General features: G+C 41.8%; 1 protein-coding gene across 4 annotated transcripts in view; it reads right to left on the bottom strand.

Moving 5' to 3' along the window:
• LOC122787814 (signal transducer and activator of transcription 5B-like) overlaps window positions 1-23,843 on the bottom strand; it is a 2,227,565-nt gene that overhangs the window by 899,603 nt on the left and 1,304,119 nt on the right. For all 4 annotated transcript variants that reach the window (XM_044054718.1, XM_044054719.1, XM_044054721.1 and 1 more), the window contains one exon: window positions 14,995-15,150. In XM_044054718.1, the coding sequence (XP_043910653.1) occupies window positions 14,995-15,150 (156 nt within the window). The remainder of the gene's footprint in view (window positions 1-14,994; window positions 15,151-23,843) is intronic.

Genomic DNA, 23,843 nt, shown 5'->3' with positions numbered 1-23,843 from the left:
GGCGTTACATGTACAGACAAAAAGGAAAGAGTACTAAACTTGAAATTATGCCGTTGCAGTGACCACACGTAGTCTTAGTCGCTCCCACTGTATAACCTGTTGCATTTCCTAACTTTCATTCTTTGTTAGTAACGTCTGCTTAAACTAATCTCCTAAACCTTCAGCTCTACTACTGTAGCCTCTCCATTCTCCACACTATCTCCCCCAACTTCCTATCGATGTCTATACAGTGCTTTTGAATGACTATCTTTTTTGTTTTTACTCTCATATGTAGTAAAGTTTAGTCCACTACTATCAGTGCAACCCTTAATGTTCACAATTTTTATTTTCTTTTGTTTTTCTCTCTATAATTAATTCTGTATTTGCAGTGAGTGCTGATGGAGAAGTACAGAGAAGGTCAGAAGGAGTTGCATTGTGTCTTTGTGGACTTAGAGAAAGCATATGACAGGGTGGCTAGAGAGGAGTTGTGGTATTGTTTGAGGAAGTCGGGAGTGTCAGAGAATTATGTAAGAGTGGTACAGGATATGTACGAGGGTAGTGTGACAGCAGTGAGGTCTGTGGTGGGAGTGAAGGATGCGTTTAAGGTGGAGGTAGGACTACATCAAAGATCAGCTCTGAGCCCTTTCTTATTTGCAATGGTGATGGACAGGCTTGGCAGACAAGATTAGACAGGAGTCCCCGTGAACTATGATTTTGCAGATGACATTGTGATCTGTAGTGAGAGTAGGGAACAGGTGGAGGAGACTCTGAAGAGGTGGTGATATGCTCTAGAAAGAAGAGGAATGAAGGTCAGCAGAACTAAGAATATGTGTGTGCGAATGAGAGGGAGGATAGAGGAATGGTGAGAGTGCATGGAGTAGAGGTGGTGAAGGTGGATGAGTTTAAATACTTGGGATCAACAGATCACAGTAATGGTGAGTGTGGAAGACAGGAGAAGAAGAGAGTACAGGCAGGATGGAGTGGGTGGAGAAGTGTGTCAGGAGTGATTTGTGACAGACGAGTACCAGTAAGAGTGAAAGAGAAAGTCTATAAGAGGGTAGTGAGACCAGCTATGATATATGGGTTGGAGACAGTGGCCTTGAGAAAAAGTCAGGAGTCAGAGCTGGACGTGGCAGAGTTAAAGATGTTAGGATTTGCACTGGGTGTGACAAGGGTGGACATGATTAGGAGCAAGTATATTAGAGGGTCAGCCCAGGCTGGAAGGTTTGGAGACAAAGCCAGAGAGGCAAGACTATGTTGGTTTGGACATGTGCTAAGGAAGGATGCAGTGTATATTGGGAAAAAGATGCTAAGGATGAAGCTGCCAGGTAACAGGAAAAGAGGAAGGCCTAAAATAAGGTTTATGGATGTGGTGAGGGAGGATATGCAGGTGGTTGGTGTGACAGAGCAAGATGCAGAGGACAGGAAAAATGGAAACAGATGATCCGCTGTGGCGACCCCTAATGGGAGCAGCCGAAAGAAGTATTGTTTTTAATAGTTTTTGTCCTGTATGTTTATTTTTGCTTATGTTTGCTGGGGGATCTTTCCCCCTTCGGTCTCCACTGAAAATGGGTTGCTTACTATCAATGCAATGCAAACAGCTAATAACCTTTTTCTTTTTTACAATTATTTTGTATTGGGATTGTTATTTAATATTTGTATATTGTCACTTTTATTTTTTACTTATGTTTGCTGGGGATGTTCCCCTCGGGTCTCCACTGAAAATGGGTTTGTTTGCAAACTCATTTGGACTAACCCAGTTAACAAATGTGAAATAAATAAATAAATTAATTAAATAATGCAGAGTGCAAACAGCAATGCTGTAGGAGACACATTTGGAAAGAAGAGAGCATGTGAAGTTGACAAAGAAAGGATTTCAGGATGGATATTCAGCAAAATATCAGTGGCAAAGGAAAAGGAGAGTAATTATACAAATTGCTGGAGAGGCTCCAATAATGACAGAAAAGTAAAAAAAAGACAACAATGGTAGGTTTATGACAGTAAGGGGCTAATAACATGGGAGAAGGATTACACTGGCATGTATTTATATTCCACCACAACCTGCTACTATGGAGTTTAACAAAATTCTGGGAGAAATGTTGAACTTTCAGCCAGGAATATTAGGTATAGGTGGGAACTTTAACTTACTTTGCAATAGTTAGTATGTATCAATGAGCCCTAGAAGGGAAATGAAACAAAAGATACTACATTTCTGAAGAAATTTATGAAAATATTAGGCATGAAAGATGTGAATTCTGTAGTAGGAACTCTGAAAGAATTTACATACTATTCCCCAAATTACAATAACCGGGCTACACTTGACAAATTATATTTCATGGGAACATACACATTTGATTGAAAGCTTCGGCACACATCCAATAAATATTACAGATCATGCACTGATTAAAAACAATATAAAAATGCAGGGTAATAAAGTTAAAATTAGAAAATGGCCCTTTCCCACCTACCTGTTAAAAAAAGAGTTGAGTTTTTGAGGAATGGGTAGTGGAAATTAGTGTTATTAGGAAAAAGAGAAATATCTTCAGAGGTTATAGCTAATAAGTGGGATAACATGAAAATGGAGTTTAGAAACTGAACAGAAAGCAGTATGATTAAGAAGTAATATGAATTATTTATAGGGGCTAAAAAAGGTTTAAGTACTGCAGAATAAGGGGAACCTCACAGAACAAGTGGAGGCAAAACTGCAGAGTGCTAAACAGAAAATAAGAGTATCTGGACAACATGCATTAGTTTAGAGAGATTGCTGTTAAGCAACTACTTTTTGATAATAATGCTAGAGAACAAAAACATTTAGCACAATGACTTAGGTACTAGAAAGTAGTAAGGGTTGTTGTCAAACTTAGGGAACCTATAACAAGAAAAATAACCAGAGATGCGGGTAAAGGTATTAGACGTACTTTGGAAAAATGTATGAAAATTTGTATAAAGCAGAAAAATGTGGAAATAAAGACTAGAAACAAAACATTTATGGAAGACTTAATTATGCATGAGACTATAGAACTAACTGTTAAGACAGCAGGGTATGGCATAAAAACAGTGATGTACAATAAATCTTCAGGGAAGTCTCCAGGAATGGCTGGTATTCATGTGGAAGTTTGTAGTTAGAAGGGAAGAAAGTGATAAAGCTCTAGAAGAATTTATTTAACAGTATTTTAAAGGAGGGGAAGCACCAACATCTTAGAAGAAAGCTGTGGTAGCAGTATTAGCTAAAGACAATAAAGCCCCATCATACCCATCTTCATACAGACCCATTTCAATTTTAAACTACAATTATAAATTATGCCTATACTAACTAAAAGAATGGCGAAGCTGTGGCCAAAATCGACAGATATGGATCAATGTGATTTTTGGAGGGGTTGCAAACACTGGACATCAAAAGAGCAATGATGACCCAGAGGAAAGCAGAATGTAAGAAAATACTGCTGTTAGTGGGTTTTAATGCAGAGAAAGCAATCTACAGAGTACACAAGCATTTTGTGAGAAGAGCAATGGAAGCATATGCATTCCTTGATACAATAATAAGGCTAATCAGGAGGACTTTGAAAGGATTGAAGGCAAGAATCAAAGCAGGAGAATCCCTCTCTGATAAGATGTGTTTGAAAAGATGAACCAAGCAGGAGTGTCCTCTTTCCTCTGTGTTATTTGCTTTATATTACAACCACTGACAGAGAAAATAAGACATGTATGGCTCCAAAATATGCAACAAAGTCCAGAATGTTTTGGTGTTTGCTCTGAAGTGTTTGCATAGGTATTTTCTCCCCCCAGCACACTTCAAATAATTTTTCCTCAGGAATATAGCAAATGTTGGAGGTGTGATGGGAAAGAACAAGGTAAATGGGAATGTAATGAACTGGTAGATTTTAAAAATTCTCTACAAAGTACTTTGACAGAAATACTGGGTGAGCAAATGGATGCAACTAAGGGAATAATTCTCTTGAGTTGGAACACAAGGGGCAGGATTCACGAATCCTCCGTGTAAGACTTAAGTCTTACACGGAGGCTGCAGTTGAACAGTATGACATCAGCGATCTATGAATATTCATAAGGGCACGCTGACTCATCAGTAACTCTTTCACAGACTGGCGTGAACATTTAGACTGCTCAGCAGTCGGACACGCCCCTGCAAGTTGTTACAAAGCACAATGTCAGCACACAAGAGCAAGGTCGCTCAAATATACTTCCACCCAACAGCACACTCCCTGACACTGGAAACCCCAATCAAAGTTATAAAACGTAAAATACTAATTTTCTTTTTTTAATCCACGATATAGCTGCCCGCATACCTCTCAACCTCTTAGAATAAGAAATTTGGACAAAGCCATTAAAAAAATGGTACAAATAGGGACATGTTTTAAATATTGCTCTTACAAATTAGAAAGTTGACAGAATAACAGGTTTTGCATTAGTATGTATGTTCTGTATGATATGAAGTCTAAAACTCAAATGTCTGTCATTATTTTCTAACTTCAATCTTTAATAATTTACCAGAAAGCCACAATTTTATGACAAATGGACCAAAAATATAAGGCAAAAATTTGGACATTCTGTGAAAATCTGTACAGTTGAGAGGTATGCCCATATTTGCGCGTGTGTGTGCGGGTGTGCCCATTGCCTAACCACAGTTAGCAATTGTGACAGCGAATAGCATATAAGAACTAATTATTCAAATTCTGCCAAGTAACAATAGTGTAATGGTAGAACGTTAGCCCAAAGAGTAGGCATTCACAGTTGGAGTCCCACCACTACCCTTATTTATTTTTTTTATGTTCCAAATCAGTATATGAAATAATACCTGACATATATGATTAAAATATTATAAAAAGCAGTGAAATGGCCAATTTATTATTGAAGAAAATATATATTTTAAAGACTCCAGATTTAAGCAGTGCTTTACCCAGCTAAACAGGGTTGCCCAAAGTTTAGCAGCGCTTTATCCAGTGCAATGTGGTTGTGCGGACGTGCGCACCACGCCAACCAGGTCACTGTAGGGACACATATCCTACACAAGGGTATCATACAGACAGATGCCTGTCATCTGATACATGCTGTATAGCAGTAAGCTGACTATGGCATAGTCATCCACATGTACTATACTTACTATCCCGTCAGTACCATATAGGTGGTAGCCCTCAACATGTATGTTGGGTACCAATGTGTACATACAGCCTCATGTTATGTGGCCCTTGGTGTCCACATATCCATAGGTATTGTGGAGTCCCAAGGTGTGTCACATGAGACATTAGAGGCCTGGATGCATATCCACAAGGCGGTTGTACACCTATAAAGACCGTCTATTATTGTCAGTCGTTGTTGTGTATGAACATGTCTGACATATACCCCAGGCATATACCCTCACTCACACTACTGTTAATGTCATGGGTGTGTGTGGCACAGATGACCATGGCCACGGATCACGACAGTGGATGGCCCTGTCACATACATACATATGTGACCTACTATCTGAGAAACAGCGCCACAACCTGTCAATGGTAACAAATGTATTCATATAGTATACAGGATTCACACCTATGTACTGATTAAGGGAACATGTACACATATATATTTGCCACGCAGATACCTGAGGTGTGCAATGCACTTACTGTTGTAATCATAATATGTCATAACATAGTAAAAGCAAAACCCACACCGCATTGTCCAAGAGTGACACACACAGAGTCAGCACTTACAGGATTCAAACCCCTCCCCAAGTACATTATGATACTAGAGGGAAATGCATTAGCACAGCGCGCTATTTGCTTTACTGGGTGGTTTCCCTTCTCCGTCTGTATTTCTAGGGTGGTGACATCATCAGTCTTTCCAAAGAGGAATATGCATCTTTAGTGTGTTTTCCCAGTCTTCAAAAAGGCCACTCCTTTCAAACAGAATTGCACACACACACACACACACACACACACACACACACACACACACACACACACACACACACACACACACACACAGTTAGCATGTACAAGATTCAAACCCCTACCTAAGTACATTATGACACTAGAGAGAGATGCATTAGCACAGCGCGCTATTTGCTTTACTGGGTGGTTTCCCTTCTCCGTCTGTATTTCTAGGGTGGTGACATCATCAGTCTTTCCAAAGAGGAATATACATCTTTAGTGTGTTTTCCCAGTCTTCAAAAAGGCCACACCTTTCAAACAGAATTGCACACTCACAGTTAGCGTGTACAGGATTCAAACCCCTACCAAAGTACATTAGAACACGAGAGAGATGCATTAGCACAGCGCGCTATTTGCTTTACTGGGTGGTTTTGCTTCTCTCTCTGTATTTCTAGGGTGGTGACATCATCACTCTTTTCAAAGAGGAATATACATCTTTAGTGTGTTTTCCCAGTCTTCAAAAAGCCCACTCCTTTCAAACAGAACTGCACACACACACAGTTAGCGTGTACAGGATTCAAACCCCTACCTAAGTACATTATGACACTAGAGAAAGATACATTAGCACAGCACACTATTTGCTTTACTGGGTGGTTTCTCTTCACCCTCTGTATTTCTAGGGTGGTGACATCATCACTCTTTCCAAAGAGGAATATACATCTTTAGTGTGTTTTCCCAGCCTTCAAAAATCCCACTCCTTTCAAACAGAATTGCACACACACACACGGTTAGCGGGTACAGGATTCAAACCCCTACCTAAGTACATTATGACACTAGAGAGAGATGCATTAGCACAGTGCGCTATTTGCTTTACTGGGTAGTTTCCTTTCTCCGTCTGTATTTCTAGGGTGGTGACATCATCACTCTTTCCAAAGAGGAATATACATCTTTAGTGTGATTTCCCAGTCTTCAAAAAGCCCACTCCTTTCAAACAGAATTGCACACACACACACACACACACACACACACACACACACACACACACACACACCCAACATACACACAGTCAGCGCTTACAGGATTCAAACCCCTATCTACATGTGTTATAATATTACAGAGACAGGCATTAACACAGCACGCTATATACTTTATTGGGCATTTGTCTCCACTTGCTATACTTGTAGGATGATGACATCACCAGACTTTCCACAGAAGAATGTAGCTCCGTCTACAAAAAGGCCACTCCTCTCAAAGGATGTGATACACACACATTCAGCATTTGCAGGTTTCAAACCCCTACCTAAGTATTTTATGATACTACAAAGACAGGCATGAACACGGCATGCTATATGCTTTACTGGACATTTGTCTACACCTGCTATACTTGTAGGATGCTGACATCACCAGACTTTCCAAAGAAGAATGTAACTCCTTCATTGTGTCTACAGTCTACAAAAAGGCCACTCCTCTCAAAGGATGTGATACACATACACAACACCCCCCCATACACACACATTCAGCATTTGCAGGTTTCAAACCCCTACCTAACTATGTTATGATACTACACAGACAGGCATTAACACGGCGCGCTATATGCTTTATTGGGCATTTGTCTCCACCTGCTATACTTGTAGGATGCTGACATCACCAGACTTTCCAAAGAAGAATGTAGCTCCGTCTACAAAAAGGCCACTCCTTTCAAAGGATGTGATACACATACACACACATTCAGCATTTGCAGGTTTCAAACCCCTACCTAAGTATGTTATGATACTACAAAGACAGGCATTAACACGGCACGCTATATGCTTTACTGGACATTTGTCTACACCTGATAAACTTGTAGGATGCTGACATCACCAGACTTTCCAAAAAAGAATGCAACTCCTTCATTGTGTCTACAGTCTATAAAAAGGCCACTCCTCTCAAAGGATGTGACACACATACACAACACCCCCCCCACACACGCACGCACACACATGCACACGCACACACGCACGCACACACACGCACACACGCACACACGCACACACGCACACACACGCACACACGCACACACGCACACACGCACACACACACACACACACACTTGCAGGTTTCAAACCCCTACCTAGCTATGTTATGATACTACAGAGACAGGCATTAACACAGCGCGCTATATGCTTTACTGGGTGTTTTTTTTTCACCTGCCACATTTGTAGGCTGCAGATATCTTCGGACTGGTCATGGTAATGTCTGTAGTAATTGCAGGAATGAGTCATGTGTGTTGGAAGGTGTCCAATAGCTCTGTGTGAGTCAGCTGGACAGGTGTATGGGTGATTGTATGTTTGGCCATGGGATATCTTCTGTGTCCCTGCTACACAGATGCACAATGGACTGTACATATATGGGCTATCTTGTGTGACCTACTTTTCACATGCACAGTATTCAAATTGGACATGTTGCACATGCCAGACACACTCTGTCTAGGTGTGTACATGCCCTAGGGCAGATAGCCTACGATCAGACTCTGCACCTATGATAATGTTCAAGATTCACACCTGTTTATTGATGATATCCTTTGCAGGTGTTTATCGTCTTCGTTTCCCCACTTTCTATGAACAACTTAGGTATCTGCAGCAAAGATGTGATTATGGCAGGGTTCGACTATATTGTATATGTGTCTATTGTTATATAGCTGTGTGCGCAAGCTAGATTGCTGGATAGTGTGTGGTTCCTGGGTTGACACCTGTAACTGCCCGATAGGTATGGACCATTGCTATACTCTGACATGGCCTATGTGTGTGAGCATGCCCAGTGTAACCTTTCAGAATGTTGCTGAGTTCCACTACCATAGTTGATTTATTCAACATTTTACCTGTAGCTAAAAGGCTTGTAGTCTGCAACATAAAACACCCCTCTCAGTCACGAACCCCAGACCTTGGACACACTAGACTGCATAAATTATTACTAAGCCACAGCAGATATAAAATAATTTGATGCTGTAATAAATATATCATTCCTTACAATGAAGGAATGTAAAGGAATAATAGAAAGGCCATTAGACAAAGCCTGTTCTGTGAATCCTTAACAGCCAGTGTTATGGAATTGCATTACATGACAGTGATAAGAGAAGCAGTCATTCTAGCAAACAATAATGTTACAGAGGCACTTTACAAACCACACACAGTATCAGGGCACTACAAACACTAGCATATCTGAGTGGGGCAGACGCCATAGCTCTTAAATATGTTCTATGCAAGTTCATGATTGTGCAATGTATGTTAGCTGTGTCAGTCTCACTCCCTCTAGAAAGTATTGCCGTCATGTATAGAGGTGGGGTATTACACAATGAATACTGACATTAATAACAGTAGACACTGCTTGCAACTGCAGCCACTAACATTTTTTTGTCAGTTAAGCTTTTTAAGTTTCACTTCTCTTAGTTAACTCTAGTGTTGCAGTGTCTCTTGACAGAAACATAATGGGCTGTTGTTTTCAGAGTTTTAAGTGCTGGGCTGGGTTTGTGTACTGCCTGTGTGATTGCCTGATTCTAATTATTTCCACCTGCTAGCTCTGCTGACTCTCCCTGGTTAACTCCCTACTGTTTGTTGTGCTTCCTTTTCCCTTTCCATTCCCACAGGGGGGTGGACACAGTGTGCACCTTCTATTTCTTAACTTTAGCTAGGATACCTACTGACACACCTCCTCCAGTGATGAGCAACTGACAGCTAACACATGCCACTCTGCTCCAATGAGATTAGCTTCTTTCATACATACCCCCTCATGATGTCACCTATATCCTACTCTGTTACTCCCCTTATCCTAGTCTTACACTCCACTGACTGTGCTCATTTGCTATGTAGACTTGGGATTCACTATCCTTACCCTCATTTGCATAGGATTGCCTACTAATGCTTGGTTACAACTCTTAGACTGGGGTTCCCCCCTTAGCAACCCCTACTCGGTAGCCATGTTGTCTTCAGCCTGCCATTGCCTTGCACTGTACATTACAAATTCACATAAAATCCACATTTGTGGATTTTTATTATTAGTTTTCTGGTTTTTAGAGCACAGCCCTTTAGTGCAGCGCTGCGCTACGCTTAAACATCGGAAATCGGACAAAAAAAAAATATATTTTTTTTTCATTTTGCATCAGGAAACATTGCCAATGGCCATATATTTGGCCATTGGCATGCTTCCTCTACTGGATGCAACCTTTATTTTGAGCTGTCACGGCTCCGTTTTGCTATTTGCAGAATGGTACTCAGTTGTCAACTGAGTACATTTCTGCAGATAACACTACTCTTACTCAGACAGGTTCGGGTTTCCTGAATCTAAAATCTACCTCATTTCATAGGTTCATAGGTTCGTACTAGGCTATCTGCCCTAGGGCATTTATAAGCCTAGCCAGAGTGTATGTGGCTTACACCACCCCTTAGGATGAGAATACTACACCCTTTTAGGGTTTAGTTTACTATGCCTCTGTCTAGTAGTGACACAGAGATGACCCCCGGGGTAAACCTACGATCTCCCATCCACTCGTCGAGATTTCTCTTGAATAGAGTCAGTGAGGGGCTCTGCCTAACATGGACTGGGATTCTGTTCCAGAGTGTAGGGAGCCTCTGGGTTATGAATCTGTCCCTCCAGCACGTTCTATTTATTTCTGTGTTGAGGTTTAAGTCACTTGTTCTCATGGCTCTGATGGATTTGGATTTTCTGAGGTGGAGCATGTCCATTAATTCAGGATTGGACATGGCCTTGTACGTCAGGCACAGATCACCTCTGAGTAGGCGGTATGCGACTGAATAGAGCTGGAGTTTTTTCAGTCGGGCAGCATATGACATATGTTTAAGACCCTTTATCCTCTTGGTGAGGAACTTTTGGGGTCTTTCCAACTGCTGCAGGTGTCGGGTGAGATACATCCCAAATGGGGCATTGTACTCAATCATTGGCCTGATAAGAAAAGAGTACAGGGGCACAATGACCTCTCTTGATCTAGATGTGAAACCCTTCATGATAAGGTGGGCAATATAGAAGGTCTTTCCTAACCACTTTGGCAATGTGAGTGTCAAATGAGAGGTTACTGTCAACTTGGGTCCCTAGGTCCCTGATTACCTCTTCCGTACTTAATGGATTACCGCCTATGTGGTAATTTGTCGGTACCTTGTTTTTCCCAAAGGGTATGACTATACATTTTTTGGCGTTCAGCTTAAGGCCATGGCTCTGGCACCAATTATCAGTTTCTATGAGGCCTCTCTGAAGGATGTTTGTGTCCGCTGGAGTATCAATTATGGCACCCAGTTTGCAGTCATCTGCGAACTTTGTCAGCCACAATCCTCCTATGTTTGCCTGTACCTCGGAAAAATAAATGCCGAACAAGAGGGGTCCCAGGGCTGAGCCCTGTGGGACACCGCTTGTGACTGGCTTAGAATCTGACATAGCTCCAGCAACTCTGACCCTGTGGGTTTTGTCCTTGAGCCAGTTTGCAACCCATCTTGTGACATATGGGTTTACATTTAAGCTGGTGAGTTTGTCTATGATGCCCGAGTGGGGTATTGTGTCAAAGGCTTTTGCAAGGTCAAGGTAGGCTGTGTGTACTGCCTTACCCTCATCAATGGCCTTAGTGATGGTTTCAAAAAAGTCGACCAAGTTTAAAAGGCAGGATCTGCCCTTGACAAAGCCAAATTGGGTAGGATCCAGTGTCTGTAGGTCCCCAATGTCTTTGTTTATGAGTTCCATAATGATCCTCTCCATAGCTTTGCAGACCAGGCTCGTCAAGCTTATGGGGCGGTAATTTCCAGGGTACGTAGGAGCACCGCCTTTGTGAAGTGGGACCACTGTTGCCGTACGCCACTCTTTGGGTACGTATCCTGTAGTAAGGCTAAGATTAAACAGCAGCCTTATGTGTGGGTTTAGTTCCTCTTGGAGTTCATGTAGCACACAGCCCGGGACACCATCCGGTCCCATTGATGCTGTGTTTTTAGCTTTAGAGAGGGCGGCTCTCACCTGGACATCTGAGATGTTAGGGAGGCTACACTCTGCTGGGATAGTTATTTCTCCTTTTTGGGGGGGGGGGGGAATTTGCACTGAACATGTCTGCCAGAATGTTGGCAATGTCAGATTTTGCTCTGTCATGTAGTAGCTTCCTCCTCCTGTTGTAAAGTTTGTTTATGGCTGGGGTCCACCAGACCGGGCGCCTGCCTTTGGGGGAATGGGTCTTGGTTTTATTTGGGATTGCATGATCCATGCATTCTTGAAGGTGCCCATAGAAGGCATTTGCAAAGGATTCAGCAGTGTAGGTTGTGGTTTCCACTGGCCCAGGGGCCTTGAAAGATACCACTTCAGTCTTAAGAAGTGTGAAGTTTGCTTTTGAGAAGTTTCTTCACTGTGGTCTTTTGTGCAGGGGGTGGGGGCGGGATGTGGATTTCCAGTGAGATTAATTTATGGTCTGATCTTACCAAAGAGGGATGTACTTCCGGTGTGGAGCACTTTGTCCCCATGTTTGTGATGATCAGGTCTAGTATTTTGTCTCCTCTTGTGGGAATGGTGACTAGTTGTTCCATTGCATTTGAGTTTCTGAATTCTAGGAACCTTTGGGCTAGGGTGTTGGGGCTTGAGTAATGTTCCCAGTCTATGTTTGGGTAGTTGAAGTCTCCCAAAATGATGGTATTTGGAGAGACATCCATACTCTCCAGTGTCTTCAGGAAGGCTGTGTGGGGTTCCTGAGTTTGAGAGGGTGGTCTGTAGCATGCTACAAACTGTAAGGCAGTTTTGCCTATGGTTAGTTGCACCTGGATAGTCTCCGATGCTTCGTGCGTTGCCACTAACCTGGAGGTGTGAGTATCTTTGATGAAAATGGATACTCCCCCCCTCCTTTTGTGGTTCGGTCCAAGTTTTGTGGCCGGAAAGCATGATATGAGGTAAAACCCGATAGTGCTGGGGTGCTCTCAGGAGCCTTGAACCAGGTTTCAGTCACTGCACAGACATCGATGTTCTCCATACTGAGGAGGGCTTCGAGGGTGTGCATCTTGAGGTTTAGACTTCTGGCAAGCACATTCTAATGTCATGACTGCGATAATCTACAAAGATCTTTGAACCCAAGGACATAAAATTCATCAATATCTCCACTTCTCCCACAGCGATGTACAAAGAACTTATACAGACGCCTGACACAAGTTGTAAAACAGATAAAATAACTCAAAGTGGGAACTTTAGAAGAGGGAAGAAAAAATTACAAACAAATAAATGGAAACTGTGAGAATATATTTGCATGCCTTTCAGCTGCAACTGAGGTAATTTGCATGTCTCAGCCCTGTCCGTGTAAGAGATGTGTTAGGAGCTCTCTTGCACACCCCTACAGGCTGTTCCTGGATCGCTCTTCGGACATGATGGCTGCATGGAGTCTTACTCTACTCCATGCAAGCCATCGTGAATCCAGCCCAAGATCTGAACTGCCTAGACATAGTAAGACCTTGGTAAATTTAATTCTGCTGGCTGACAAAATTACTAGAAAACCGGAAATCAAAGACAAAACCCATTGTAGGTGAAGTACTGATTATTGTAAAACAGATAAAATAACTCAAAGTGGGAACTTTAGAAGAAGGAAGAAAAAATTACAAACAAATAAATGGAAACTGTGAGAATATATGCAGAATAATGTTCACGAGGAGGAGGAGTGAGGTTTAAGGGAAGGCAAGAATTCAACAATTTATACAACGTTGGACAGATAATGGTTACAAGAAAAGAGAAGATATGTGATGGATAATATATGTAAATGGAAAAGATGTTAATATGGTTGGTTTTCTTTTCAGTTACTGCATGTTTGTCTATGCCTTAAGTGATAATTTAATAAAGGTGTTTAAAAAGAAAAGCTGTCCAACTCTCAGAGCAACATATTATTGAAGAAAACAATAATGTTATGTTTCATTCTTAATCTCTTATCCAGATTTGCCATGGGTTTCCTTCAAAGAAGCAAGCACATTCTAATGTCATGACTGCGATAATCTACAAAGATCTTTGAACCCAAGGACATAAAATTCATCAATATCTCCACTTCTCCCACAGCGATGTACAAAGAACTTATACAGACGCCTGACACAAGTTTTTTGATGTTCATCAAAAAAACAGCTTTTGCAGTTCCTGTTTTTACCTTCTTGTGCAAGCTCCTTCTCTCCCTCACTTTCAGCCATCAAAGTATCTTCTGTACATATGAGGTTAATATTTCTCATTCCATATGAGGTTAATATTTCTCATTCCAATTTCCATCCCGGCATTTGGTTTTCCCAACCCAGTATTTTGCATGATATATTCAATGCATTAATAAAACATCTAGGGAGAAGAAATACAGCCTTGTTGTTCTCTATTCTCAATCGTGAAATCTGTCAATTACTCCATATTTGGTTCTTAATGCTGTTTCTTGTTTTGCATACTGGACACTCTAGAAGCAAATAAGGTGACTTGGTATCTTCATTTCTCTAAACGTGTACGGGCTTGACTGAAAACAATTCACCTGGATCAGTGCTTGACACAGAATAAACAGCTCAGCAGGACCACCAAAGCAATTATACTAAGGAAAAATGCAATTATATTGAAAATGAAGGATCCTTTTTACCCTTAAAAACAGGAATGATCACAACAATCAATGCTGCGACAGTTCTATTTGGCATTTCTTATACATTTTTCTTGTGAACGGATCCATCGTTCTTTCGGCTTTTCCTGGGTAGGGGACGCCACAGCAGATAATCGGTCTGCTAATGACTGGCAGTAGATTTTTATGGTGTTGAGTTGCCAGCCCAATGCCCAACTTTCAAAGAAGGAACACTCACACATGCACACACCTACCTGCATGTCTTTAATGTTCACTCGAACACGGGAAGGACATGCAGACTCCACACAGAAGGCACTCCAGCTGAGAATCGAACCAGAGAAACTCTTGCTGTGAGGTGACAAGGCTAACTGCTGAAGCACCGCAGCCTTCTCTGAAAGCATCCATTGTTAAAAACATAAACATTTTTAAAACAAAGATCAGAATAACTGCAAATAGTTTAAGCAATCCTTCGACCCACAATTTAAAATACATAAAATATATTAAATTTCTGAAATCAGCATTGCATCTTAATGCATTCTGAAAATGAACATTGTACTTAAGAGAAGGGAGATCAACTACCTTGTGACTAGTGCAGATATGATGTCCGTAATTGTTGCATTCAGCTCTGTAAGCATGTTTTCAACTGGACCTGGAATCGGCAACTGCTGACGTAGATGTTCAGCTCGTCTGATTTGTTGCCTATTTTGCCAAATTGTCTCTGCTAATTTTTCACACCTGATTAAACAAAGCACACATTCAGACAAAAAAATCAAAAATAACATCTGCAGTAATTATGCTGCAACTCATTTTAAATTTATAGTAAAAAAAAAAAAAAAAAACAGTAGACAGTCAAAAGACACTCAGTCCTCAGCCCACATATTTGTATCCTTACTTCAGCTAACAAAACCCATAAAAAATTTTCCAGAGTTAGGGTTATCCAGTCAGTACACAATACTTGCGCAGGCAATCATGTTCCTTTTAATAACTATAATGATACAAGAAAGACATGGATAAAAACAACAAAGAAAACACATGCATTAATCAAAACTTTATTAAATTTGGTACCTTAGCAAAGCCTTCAGTGGAGTTCCATTAAGAAATTACTTTTTACTGTTCTTTATTTAGTGAACTTTGTACAGTCATGAATGGAAACCACAACAGTATGTAAAATGTCCTTCTCCAAAAAGTGCCAGTCATACAGCCTTAAGGACTCTGAACAGGAGCAAAAAAAAAAAAAAAAAAACGACTCATCCTTGCTGCACAGTCAGTGCTCTATTTCTACAATTTCATTAGAACACATTGGGGAGAGAGAAAAAAATACACACACACACATATACCTGTGTGTGTGTGTGTGTGTATATATATATATATATATATATATATATATATATATATATATATATATATATATATATATAGATAGGTAGATTTAGATACATACTTAAAATCTTACTTTATGACAGTAATAATACACCTCTGAATTAAGCTTTCACATTTTACAGTGACCATACAAAAGCAGCTTTCCAAAAGTAATATGGAACCAGCCAGTGTCTGAACTCCTTATTAACAAAAAAAACTCTCTAAAGACTAAAGAAATGGATAATCGTGGTCTTCAACATTTGATATTTGTATATTATTAAATTAAAATATGCTCATCCCTTCTTCTCTCGCGTGGGTTTCATCCAGGTACTCCAGTTTCCTCCCACATTCTAAAGACATGCTTCTGGAGCATTTCTCCCTGGGCCTCTGCTGAAAACAGGATCTGTGGAACCTAGTCGGACTTTCCCGGTTAACAAATGTTAAATAAAATAAAAATAAAATTATATATCATCTCTACATGTATATCTATAAATAATTATAAGGAGTGGAAGAGATCCCACAGTAGATCCAGTCACTTGGAGGAACCTCCCACCAGACTCCCAGACCGTCAGAGCTGACCACTCATATAATCATCCATGCTCCAGGCCTTTCCTCCATGCCAGAGCCAAAGCTTCTCCCCAGAGCCTTGGAAGACAGAACCAAGTTCCCTCTCCTGCAACAGCAAAGCCTCAGTTTTACGCCTGCTTTGGTTGCCTCTTCTGTTAGGTATTCAGGAAGCATTTCTGAAGCTGAGGTGGACAGCATGATGGTTAAGTTTCTTAATGCAAAAATCCAACTGGGGATCTTGCTTGCTCCGTACTCTCCTCAATCCATGAGCAATATTCCAACCTTTACACCCATCTCTCCTCTCAGGTTTCGGAGTTATCAGGTCCGAGCCTTCCAGGAGTTGAGACATCTGAGCCAACAGGTACAGTTACCTCAACTCTGATGGTTTCTCCTGACTAGCCTGGCTTTGACAGTTTCGGAGGAGAGCATCTCTTGGAGTCGTAGCTTTGGCACCAGTTCCTAGGAGTTGACTTCAGCTATGAAGTTTTTCAGAGCTCTCTCTTCCCTTCTGGGCCTCGGCGTTTGATAGCTCGGCTCCATATCATCACTTGGATCTGGGGGCAGTTGGGATTTGTGAAGCTTCCCTGTAAACACTTTCGGCTCTGGCGAGGGTGCTCACAGCATCTCAATCACCTTTGACACTCTGAAGTGGTGGGGAGGATTCTCTCTGTACCCAGAAGAGCCTCGACTCTACCTGCTTCGGACCCCGGCCCCGATCCAGCAGCTTTTGTGCTAGAGACATCTACTCTGTCTCATCTGGGACAGCCTTCACTCTTGGAACCCCCAGAGTCTTCCGATACCTCCCCGGAGCACCCCATTGAGGAGGTCCTCAGAAGCACCAGTGCAAAAGGAGGCACTTGGTTTCCCCTTTGGAATCCCATACAGAGAACACAGATCTCTATGAAACGGAAGGGTCCTCCAGATCACCACCTGAGGATGTCTCAATCCTACGTGGATGGTTGGTCTTCCCAAAACCCTAACCCAGAGGAATCAGTGTTTCTGGCAGCTTTTGAGTCAGGCCCATCTGCTTCTTGGGTACACCCCCCCCCCCGCAGACCCCTTCACTGACCTTGTGTTGCACAAGGAGTGGAAGGAACTGGACGAAGTAGAACCAATCCCCAACTGGCCCAATAAGATCCTTGGTGCCCCTTCTGACCACCCCTACTGTACTAAGGGTGTTACCATTGATGTCATGATGGTTGCAGCTGCCACAAAAAGGATCAGGCCCAGCAGAGCTCCACTGTCTATCCCCCTAACAGGGAGTCTAGGGTATTGGACAGGTTTGGGAAACGAGTTTATGCTTCAGCGACATTCACATTGTGAGCGCTGAGCACTTGGCACACACAACCAGGCTACAGAGGGACTTAGTTATGGAACTCTCTAGTTTTGTCCCAGGGTCAATGTCTGCCAAAGAACAGAAAACATTTTCCTCCAAAATGGCCACCCTTCAGTCTATTTCTAACACGTCCATGAGGTTGATCTCTCATGCTGCAGAAGGTGCCTCACAGGCAGCCAGTTCAGTCATTGGTACCAGATGCCATGCCTGGATGCAGCTGTGTGATTTCTCAGAACCCTACAAGGTGTCCTTCACCAATTTCCCTTTTGAGGGATCAACACACTTCAGTTCAACAGTTAGAGACTTTCTCCCAAAGTAAAAAGGAAGGAAAAACTTTGTCTGCAGTTGGAATTAGTTTCTCTACCCCACAATGGACCTTTTCCAGGAACCAGCATGGAAGTAAGAAGTTGAAGTTCCAAAAAACTCAAGGTCCTTTCAGGACTCACAGGGAGAACTTCCTCCCAGAGGCAGAGGGGGAAATGGTTATAATGGCAGACACCACCCTCGTCGCAGAGGTTGTCCAATCAATCAAGGTTCTCAAGATTCTTTCCTGAACAGACCCAATCAGCGTTCCGGAGGGATTGCCCAACTGCTCATCTCTGGATGCAGTCGGGGGATGTTTACCATTACATCCAGCAGCCTGGGAAGCCATCACAAAATATATTTAGGTGTTTAAAATTATATCCAGAGGCTATTCAATACCCTTTTTCCAGAGACCCACTCCAAACAAAACCCTCCCCGATGTCCCACCCAATCAGTGGGAGGATGCAGCGTTACAGATTTCAAAGCTGCTCTCAAAGAGTGATCCAAAGTGTCCCCCCAGACCAGATTGGATCCGGCATTTACTCCAGATTCTTTTTAGTCCTCAAAAGATAGGGGACCTCAGACCCATTCTGGATCTCATCACACTAAACAAATCAGTTGCCAACTCAAAATTCAGAATGGTCACGACACAGTCCATTCTGCCCTTTCTGCAGAAGGACAACTGGATGTGCTCTATAGACCTTAAGGATGCATACTATCACATCAAGATGAACATGGACTCCAAAAGGTTGCTCCACTTCAAGGTAGGAGCCAATCATTATCAGTTCAGAGTACTGCCTTTTGGTATCACCGCAGCCCCCAGGGTGTTCACCAAATGCATCGCAGTTGTGGCAGCTCACCTGAGACTGCAAGGATTCTAGGTGTTTCCAAACCTACATGATTGGCCCCTAGCTGCTCCAACCAGGCATCAACTTCTAGATGCCAGACAATTCTTAGTCCACCTAGCCTGGTCCTTGGGCATGTCTATCGGCCTGAAAAAGTCTCATATTCAACTGGTCCAAGTCACAGACTTCATCAGAGCTTGTCTGAACACCCTTTCGTTGTCTAGCTCTTCTTCCTTCGGACAGAATTTCCACCTTCAGGGCTCATGTTAAACCGATATTGGACATTCTTCCCCCCACCCCAGCAAGTCCTGTCCTAAGGGCTTTCAGGTCCATGGCAGCCATGATCACCCAAGTACTGTTAGCTCACCTTCACATGAGAGTACATCAATGGACCTCAGCAGAACAATGGTCTCTTTTGCTCTACCCATTAATTTATTCAATCAGGATTTCACGAGCATGCAGTCTCTCCCATCATGTATCCAATCAAAGGAACTTCTCCAGGGCCACCCGTTAATCCTACCCACGGCCACTGTGACAATGAACATTTTCCAATTTGGGAGTGGGGGGCATTATCTAGGACAAACTGTCCAAGGCACGTGGTCCTACCTAGAGACCCATCTGCATATAAATGTTCTGGAGATGAGAGCAATGCTTCTTGCGTTCCAAGCCCTTCATTCTTCTCTTTTAACAGGAACTACTGCTATTCAGACAGACATGTAAGGAGAAACCAGGTCTTACTCCTTGTGTTGATAGGCCAGGAGTTTGTAGCAATGGGAGATTTCTGCCAACCACTTTCTCACAGCAATGCACATTCAGGGGAAGTCGAACATCCTGGTAGACAGGCTCAGCAGAACCATTTTGATGCCTCACGAGTGGTCTCTGAATCCTCCAGTTGCAAATATGATCTTCCAGAGATGGGGTCAACCTTGCTGCAATCTTTCTGCTTCTCCCCCTAAGACCAAGCGCAGTGAGTTCTTTGTCCTGATCCCTCTTCAGGGACAGTCATCGAGCGAAGCTTTAGTCCATGCTTGGCCCCTGGTCTGCTCTATGCCTATCCATTTGTTACGCTCATTCCCAAATTTCTGCAAGAAGCTCAAAGGTTGACATGCCAAGTGATCCTCATTGCCTCCCTTTTGGCCCCAACAAGTCTGGTTCCCCTTTCTTTGGTCTCGCCTAGTTTGTCCTCCTTGGACTCTGGATGCCTCTCCAGATGTGTTGTCCCATCCGTAGGGACACTCTCATCTGGTTCTTCTGAACCTGAAACTAACAACTTGGTTACTCCACTTCCAATGATGGCTATAACTCCTGGGCTTTCTTCCCCAATCAGAAAAATTTTTGACTGCCTCACACAAACCATCCATGAGGAAGTTACACAATAATAACTGGAAGCGATTCTCCATTTGGGGTCATAAGAACAATCTATATCCTTTTACAGCCCCGGTTCTTGCTGTGTTGGACTTCCTGGTATATACACTTAGTAACAGGGCTAGTTTTTCAGTGGTGAAAGTGCAACTGGCTGCCATTTCGAATTTTCATATAGGGAAAATTCTCTCTAGGGTTATCCAAATTGTGCAAGGCCTTCTTAAAAGGTACCTTTCTCCTTTGTCCCCCCTATTAAGTAATCTCCACTCCCCTGGGATTTCACCTTGGTTTTACAGGCTCTAGTCTTGCCCCCCCCCCCCGCCTTTGAACCTTCCACTAAGGTAGATTAAAAGTTTCTGACCACGAAAACCATCTTCTCAGTGACTGCTACTTTATCCAAGAGTATCTGCATTACAAGCTTTGTCGTGCAAGCCTCCATATTTGATTTTTCACAAGAACACAGTTATTTTACGCACTAACCCTTCCTATCTGCCCAAGATCACTCCTGAGGCTAACAAATCGAGCTATCAACTTGCCTGATTCTTCCCTAATTTTCAAAATAGACGAGAGTATCTGCTTCATATGTTGGACTTACACCAACAGCTTCATTTCTATTTGGATAGAAGCAAAACTGAGGAAATCTGACCAACTTTTCATTTCTTTTTCCAAGTCCAGGTTGGTAAACCAGTTTCCAAGGTTATTCTAGCTCACTGGATTACTAGTTGCATTAAACTTGCGTATTCCAGAAAGGGCATTCCCTTATCATGTTACACTAAGGCCCATTCTATTAGGTTTGTATCCACCTCTTCAGCCTTCTTGTTGAAACTTCCCCTTGATGAAATTTGTACAGTAGCGACTTGGTCAAATCATTATACCTTTATTTCACATTACAAACTAGACATTATTTCCAGGAACAGGGCATCCTTTGGTCCTGCTGTGTTCCGAAATATCCTTCCTTAAGGGCCACCCAAGTTCTTCTGTAGCTAGAGACTCTGTCCCATAGGTTGAAGAGCAAATGAAGGCAAAAACATCAGATAGAGAAGTTATGTACTCACCATAATGTGTCATCTGTGCTGTTCCCTCTTATTTGCTCTTTAACCTTCCCTCCTCCCTCCATCTCCTTGCCCTTGAAAGGGCCTAATGGAATTTTCTGGACAAATATTTCTTTTCTGTTTGAGCTCCTGAAGTATTCTTTTACAACTTATCCTACTGTCTCTAGGTGATTTATTTCTACTTATATGATATTATGATTATGTGATACAACTTGGTGCAGAAAACTCAATTTGAGGGATTTGGAGGAGAGGAGCTCAGATGTCGGAGCCTGAGGCTTTGGTATGCGACAAAATCAGATCCGATGCTCGGATCCGAGACCCATAGGTTGAAGAGCAAATGTGAGGCAACAACACAGACGGAATGTTATGGTGAGTACATAACTTCTTTTTTACATGAGCCATCTGCTGCAGGGATTTAACCAGAAAATTCTATTTTGTACTCACAGACTCTTATTTTTCTGCCCCAACCCATTTACATTTAGAAAGATGGTGCGCTCAAGCACTTAAAAATGTACACAAATTACTTCCAGTTGTTCCCTCCATTAAATATTCTGTTTTGCAAGCGTACCTGTTGTTTGGGGTAGACACACGTAGACAGATTATGACCTGAAAAGTTAACAATATTCCAGTGATGTTTAGGAAAATGTACTCTACAGGAGAGTACAAAGAATACGCCTGACTACACCTTTGAGCTGCTATATTAAAATCAATTTTATGATTTTTTCATCTAGTTTTTGTACAATATGAACAAAAATCACAAATGTCAATCTGCATAATGCTATATTTGTTTAAAAAGTTTTCTTTTAATACTTTAAAAAAATGCTGTCAATAATATTTTTGTATTAAACATAAAAATATTCGAACAGCAGCAGCACTGATGCAAAGCAAGTGACAGCTTTTAATTTATTGTGTAAAACTATGACATGGTGTGGCATATGGGTTGTGTAAAATCACAGCAATGTTGATTTTTCAGACATATTTGTACCACAGACCTCAAACAGTGTGTATATGCACCCTATTAGATTTATTGTAAGTTTGTTTTGATATTATATAAAATGCCTGAAAATCAAGAATCCTTCTCCACCAGGATAAATGCAAAGTCACCATGAGCACAGGAAAGACAATACCCAGGCTCAATTAAAGAACAATGATCTGGACTTACCTTACTGGGTAAAGAACTTAAAGATGGGTGTTACTTTGTTAACATAAAATGTATAAAATCTGTGATTTTCTGTAGCTTAACTATCCATCAAGTCAATCAATTTTAGTCAATCTCAATCAGGCTGTTGTTTGCATCACTCTGATATACTGGCTATTAAATTAATACTGCTTGCTTGACCCTGTGGTGCCTCACTTATTTTACATTTATACTAAAATGAGTTCCTAAGTTTGTAGTGTAGTCCTCTGCTACAGTTTACTTTTACAGACCGCAAAAGTAAAATGTTTGTATCTGCCAGAAATGGAACCCAAACAGAGGAAGTTCAGATCAACACAGATGGAATTTTTAACATGCTACAAGGAAAAAAAAAAACAGATGCTGCAAAAACTGGCAAACATGTAGAAAGCTATCAGTAATGGGGAGATCATCATTTACAGAAAATTACTTTTCTGTAGTCATACTGATGAATCAATTATGATTTACTGGTGGTACTGTACCAATAAAAGGAATGCAAATAAAGCTGAAATTTAAAATGTCATTTCCTGCCACTAACAGCATTTTTGGGATGGAAAAACCTACTCCAAATGAAGGGACAGACATAACAAGAAAAAAAAATACCTTTGAGGCTACAACTGCAGGTGGTGCAAGCTTTAGCAAGTGGCACACAAGGATAAAGCTCTGATTATAGCCCAAATGACAAAAGCTCAAACAGTGGCTTGGGCGTTTGATAGCCCAGATAGGGAGAATGGACATAACCATCTTTGGGGGGAGGGGGGGGGGTGCACATGCTGGGAGAACACTCACATGATTTGATACCCTTAGTGGATACTGACCACTGTGCAATGAAAGGCAATATTTATGTTTATAGTCTAGCTCCCAAAACGTTTTGATTCTTATTAGAAGTGATGCCCAGAAAATTATGAAATTGACATCCATTTTGATGAGGCTTCTGGAAGACCAGACAGATCTTGAAGATGATACTACTGTTGGAGGTCTGAAATATCCTTTCCTGGAGAATGAAGCCAGGGGCTCACTAGAACCAACAAAAATCTTTGGTGAGGTGAGGGAGATCAAATCTGGCAAACCAGTGGATCCAACATCCTCAGAGTCTTGGGCACTTGACCCAAAGAATCTGTTGGCTCCTAAGACCATTTTCTAGTCTTTTCTGCCCTTTTTTTCAGATCTTTCTCATCCCTCTTTGGACTTTTCCTTATCTTTCCACTTTGACTTGTCCATCTTTTTTCTAGGAGAAGCCAAAGCTGGTCTTGAAGAAGTAGATGTGGAAGGTTGAGAAACAAGTCTTTCAGTACTACTATTTTATGGTACTGAATGGCCTTTGTCCCGAAAGAGGCAAAAATCTGAAAGTGAACTGGGCAGTGCCAAAACAATATACACACACAGCAAGTATGGGTCCTGTTGTGTAATTTTATATCCACAGGTTGTGC

This window comes from Protopterus annectens, chromosome 13.part0, assembly GCF_019279795.1.
Source record: "Protopterus annectens isolate FY-2018-M chromosome 13.part0, PAN1.0, whole genome shotgun sequence".
NCBI classification, from domain to species: Eukaryota; Metazoa; Chordata; order Ceratodontiformes; family Protopteridae; genus Protopterus; species Protopterus annectens.
The sequence above is the reverse complement of the archived record's forward strand: the minus strand, read 5'-3'. Positions and strand labels throughout refer to the sequence as shown.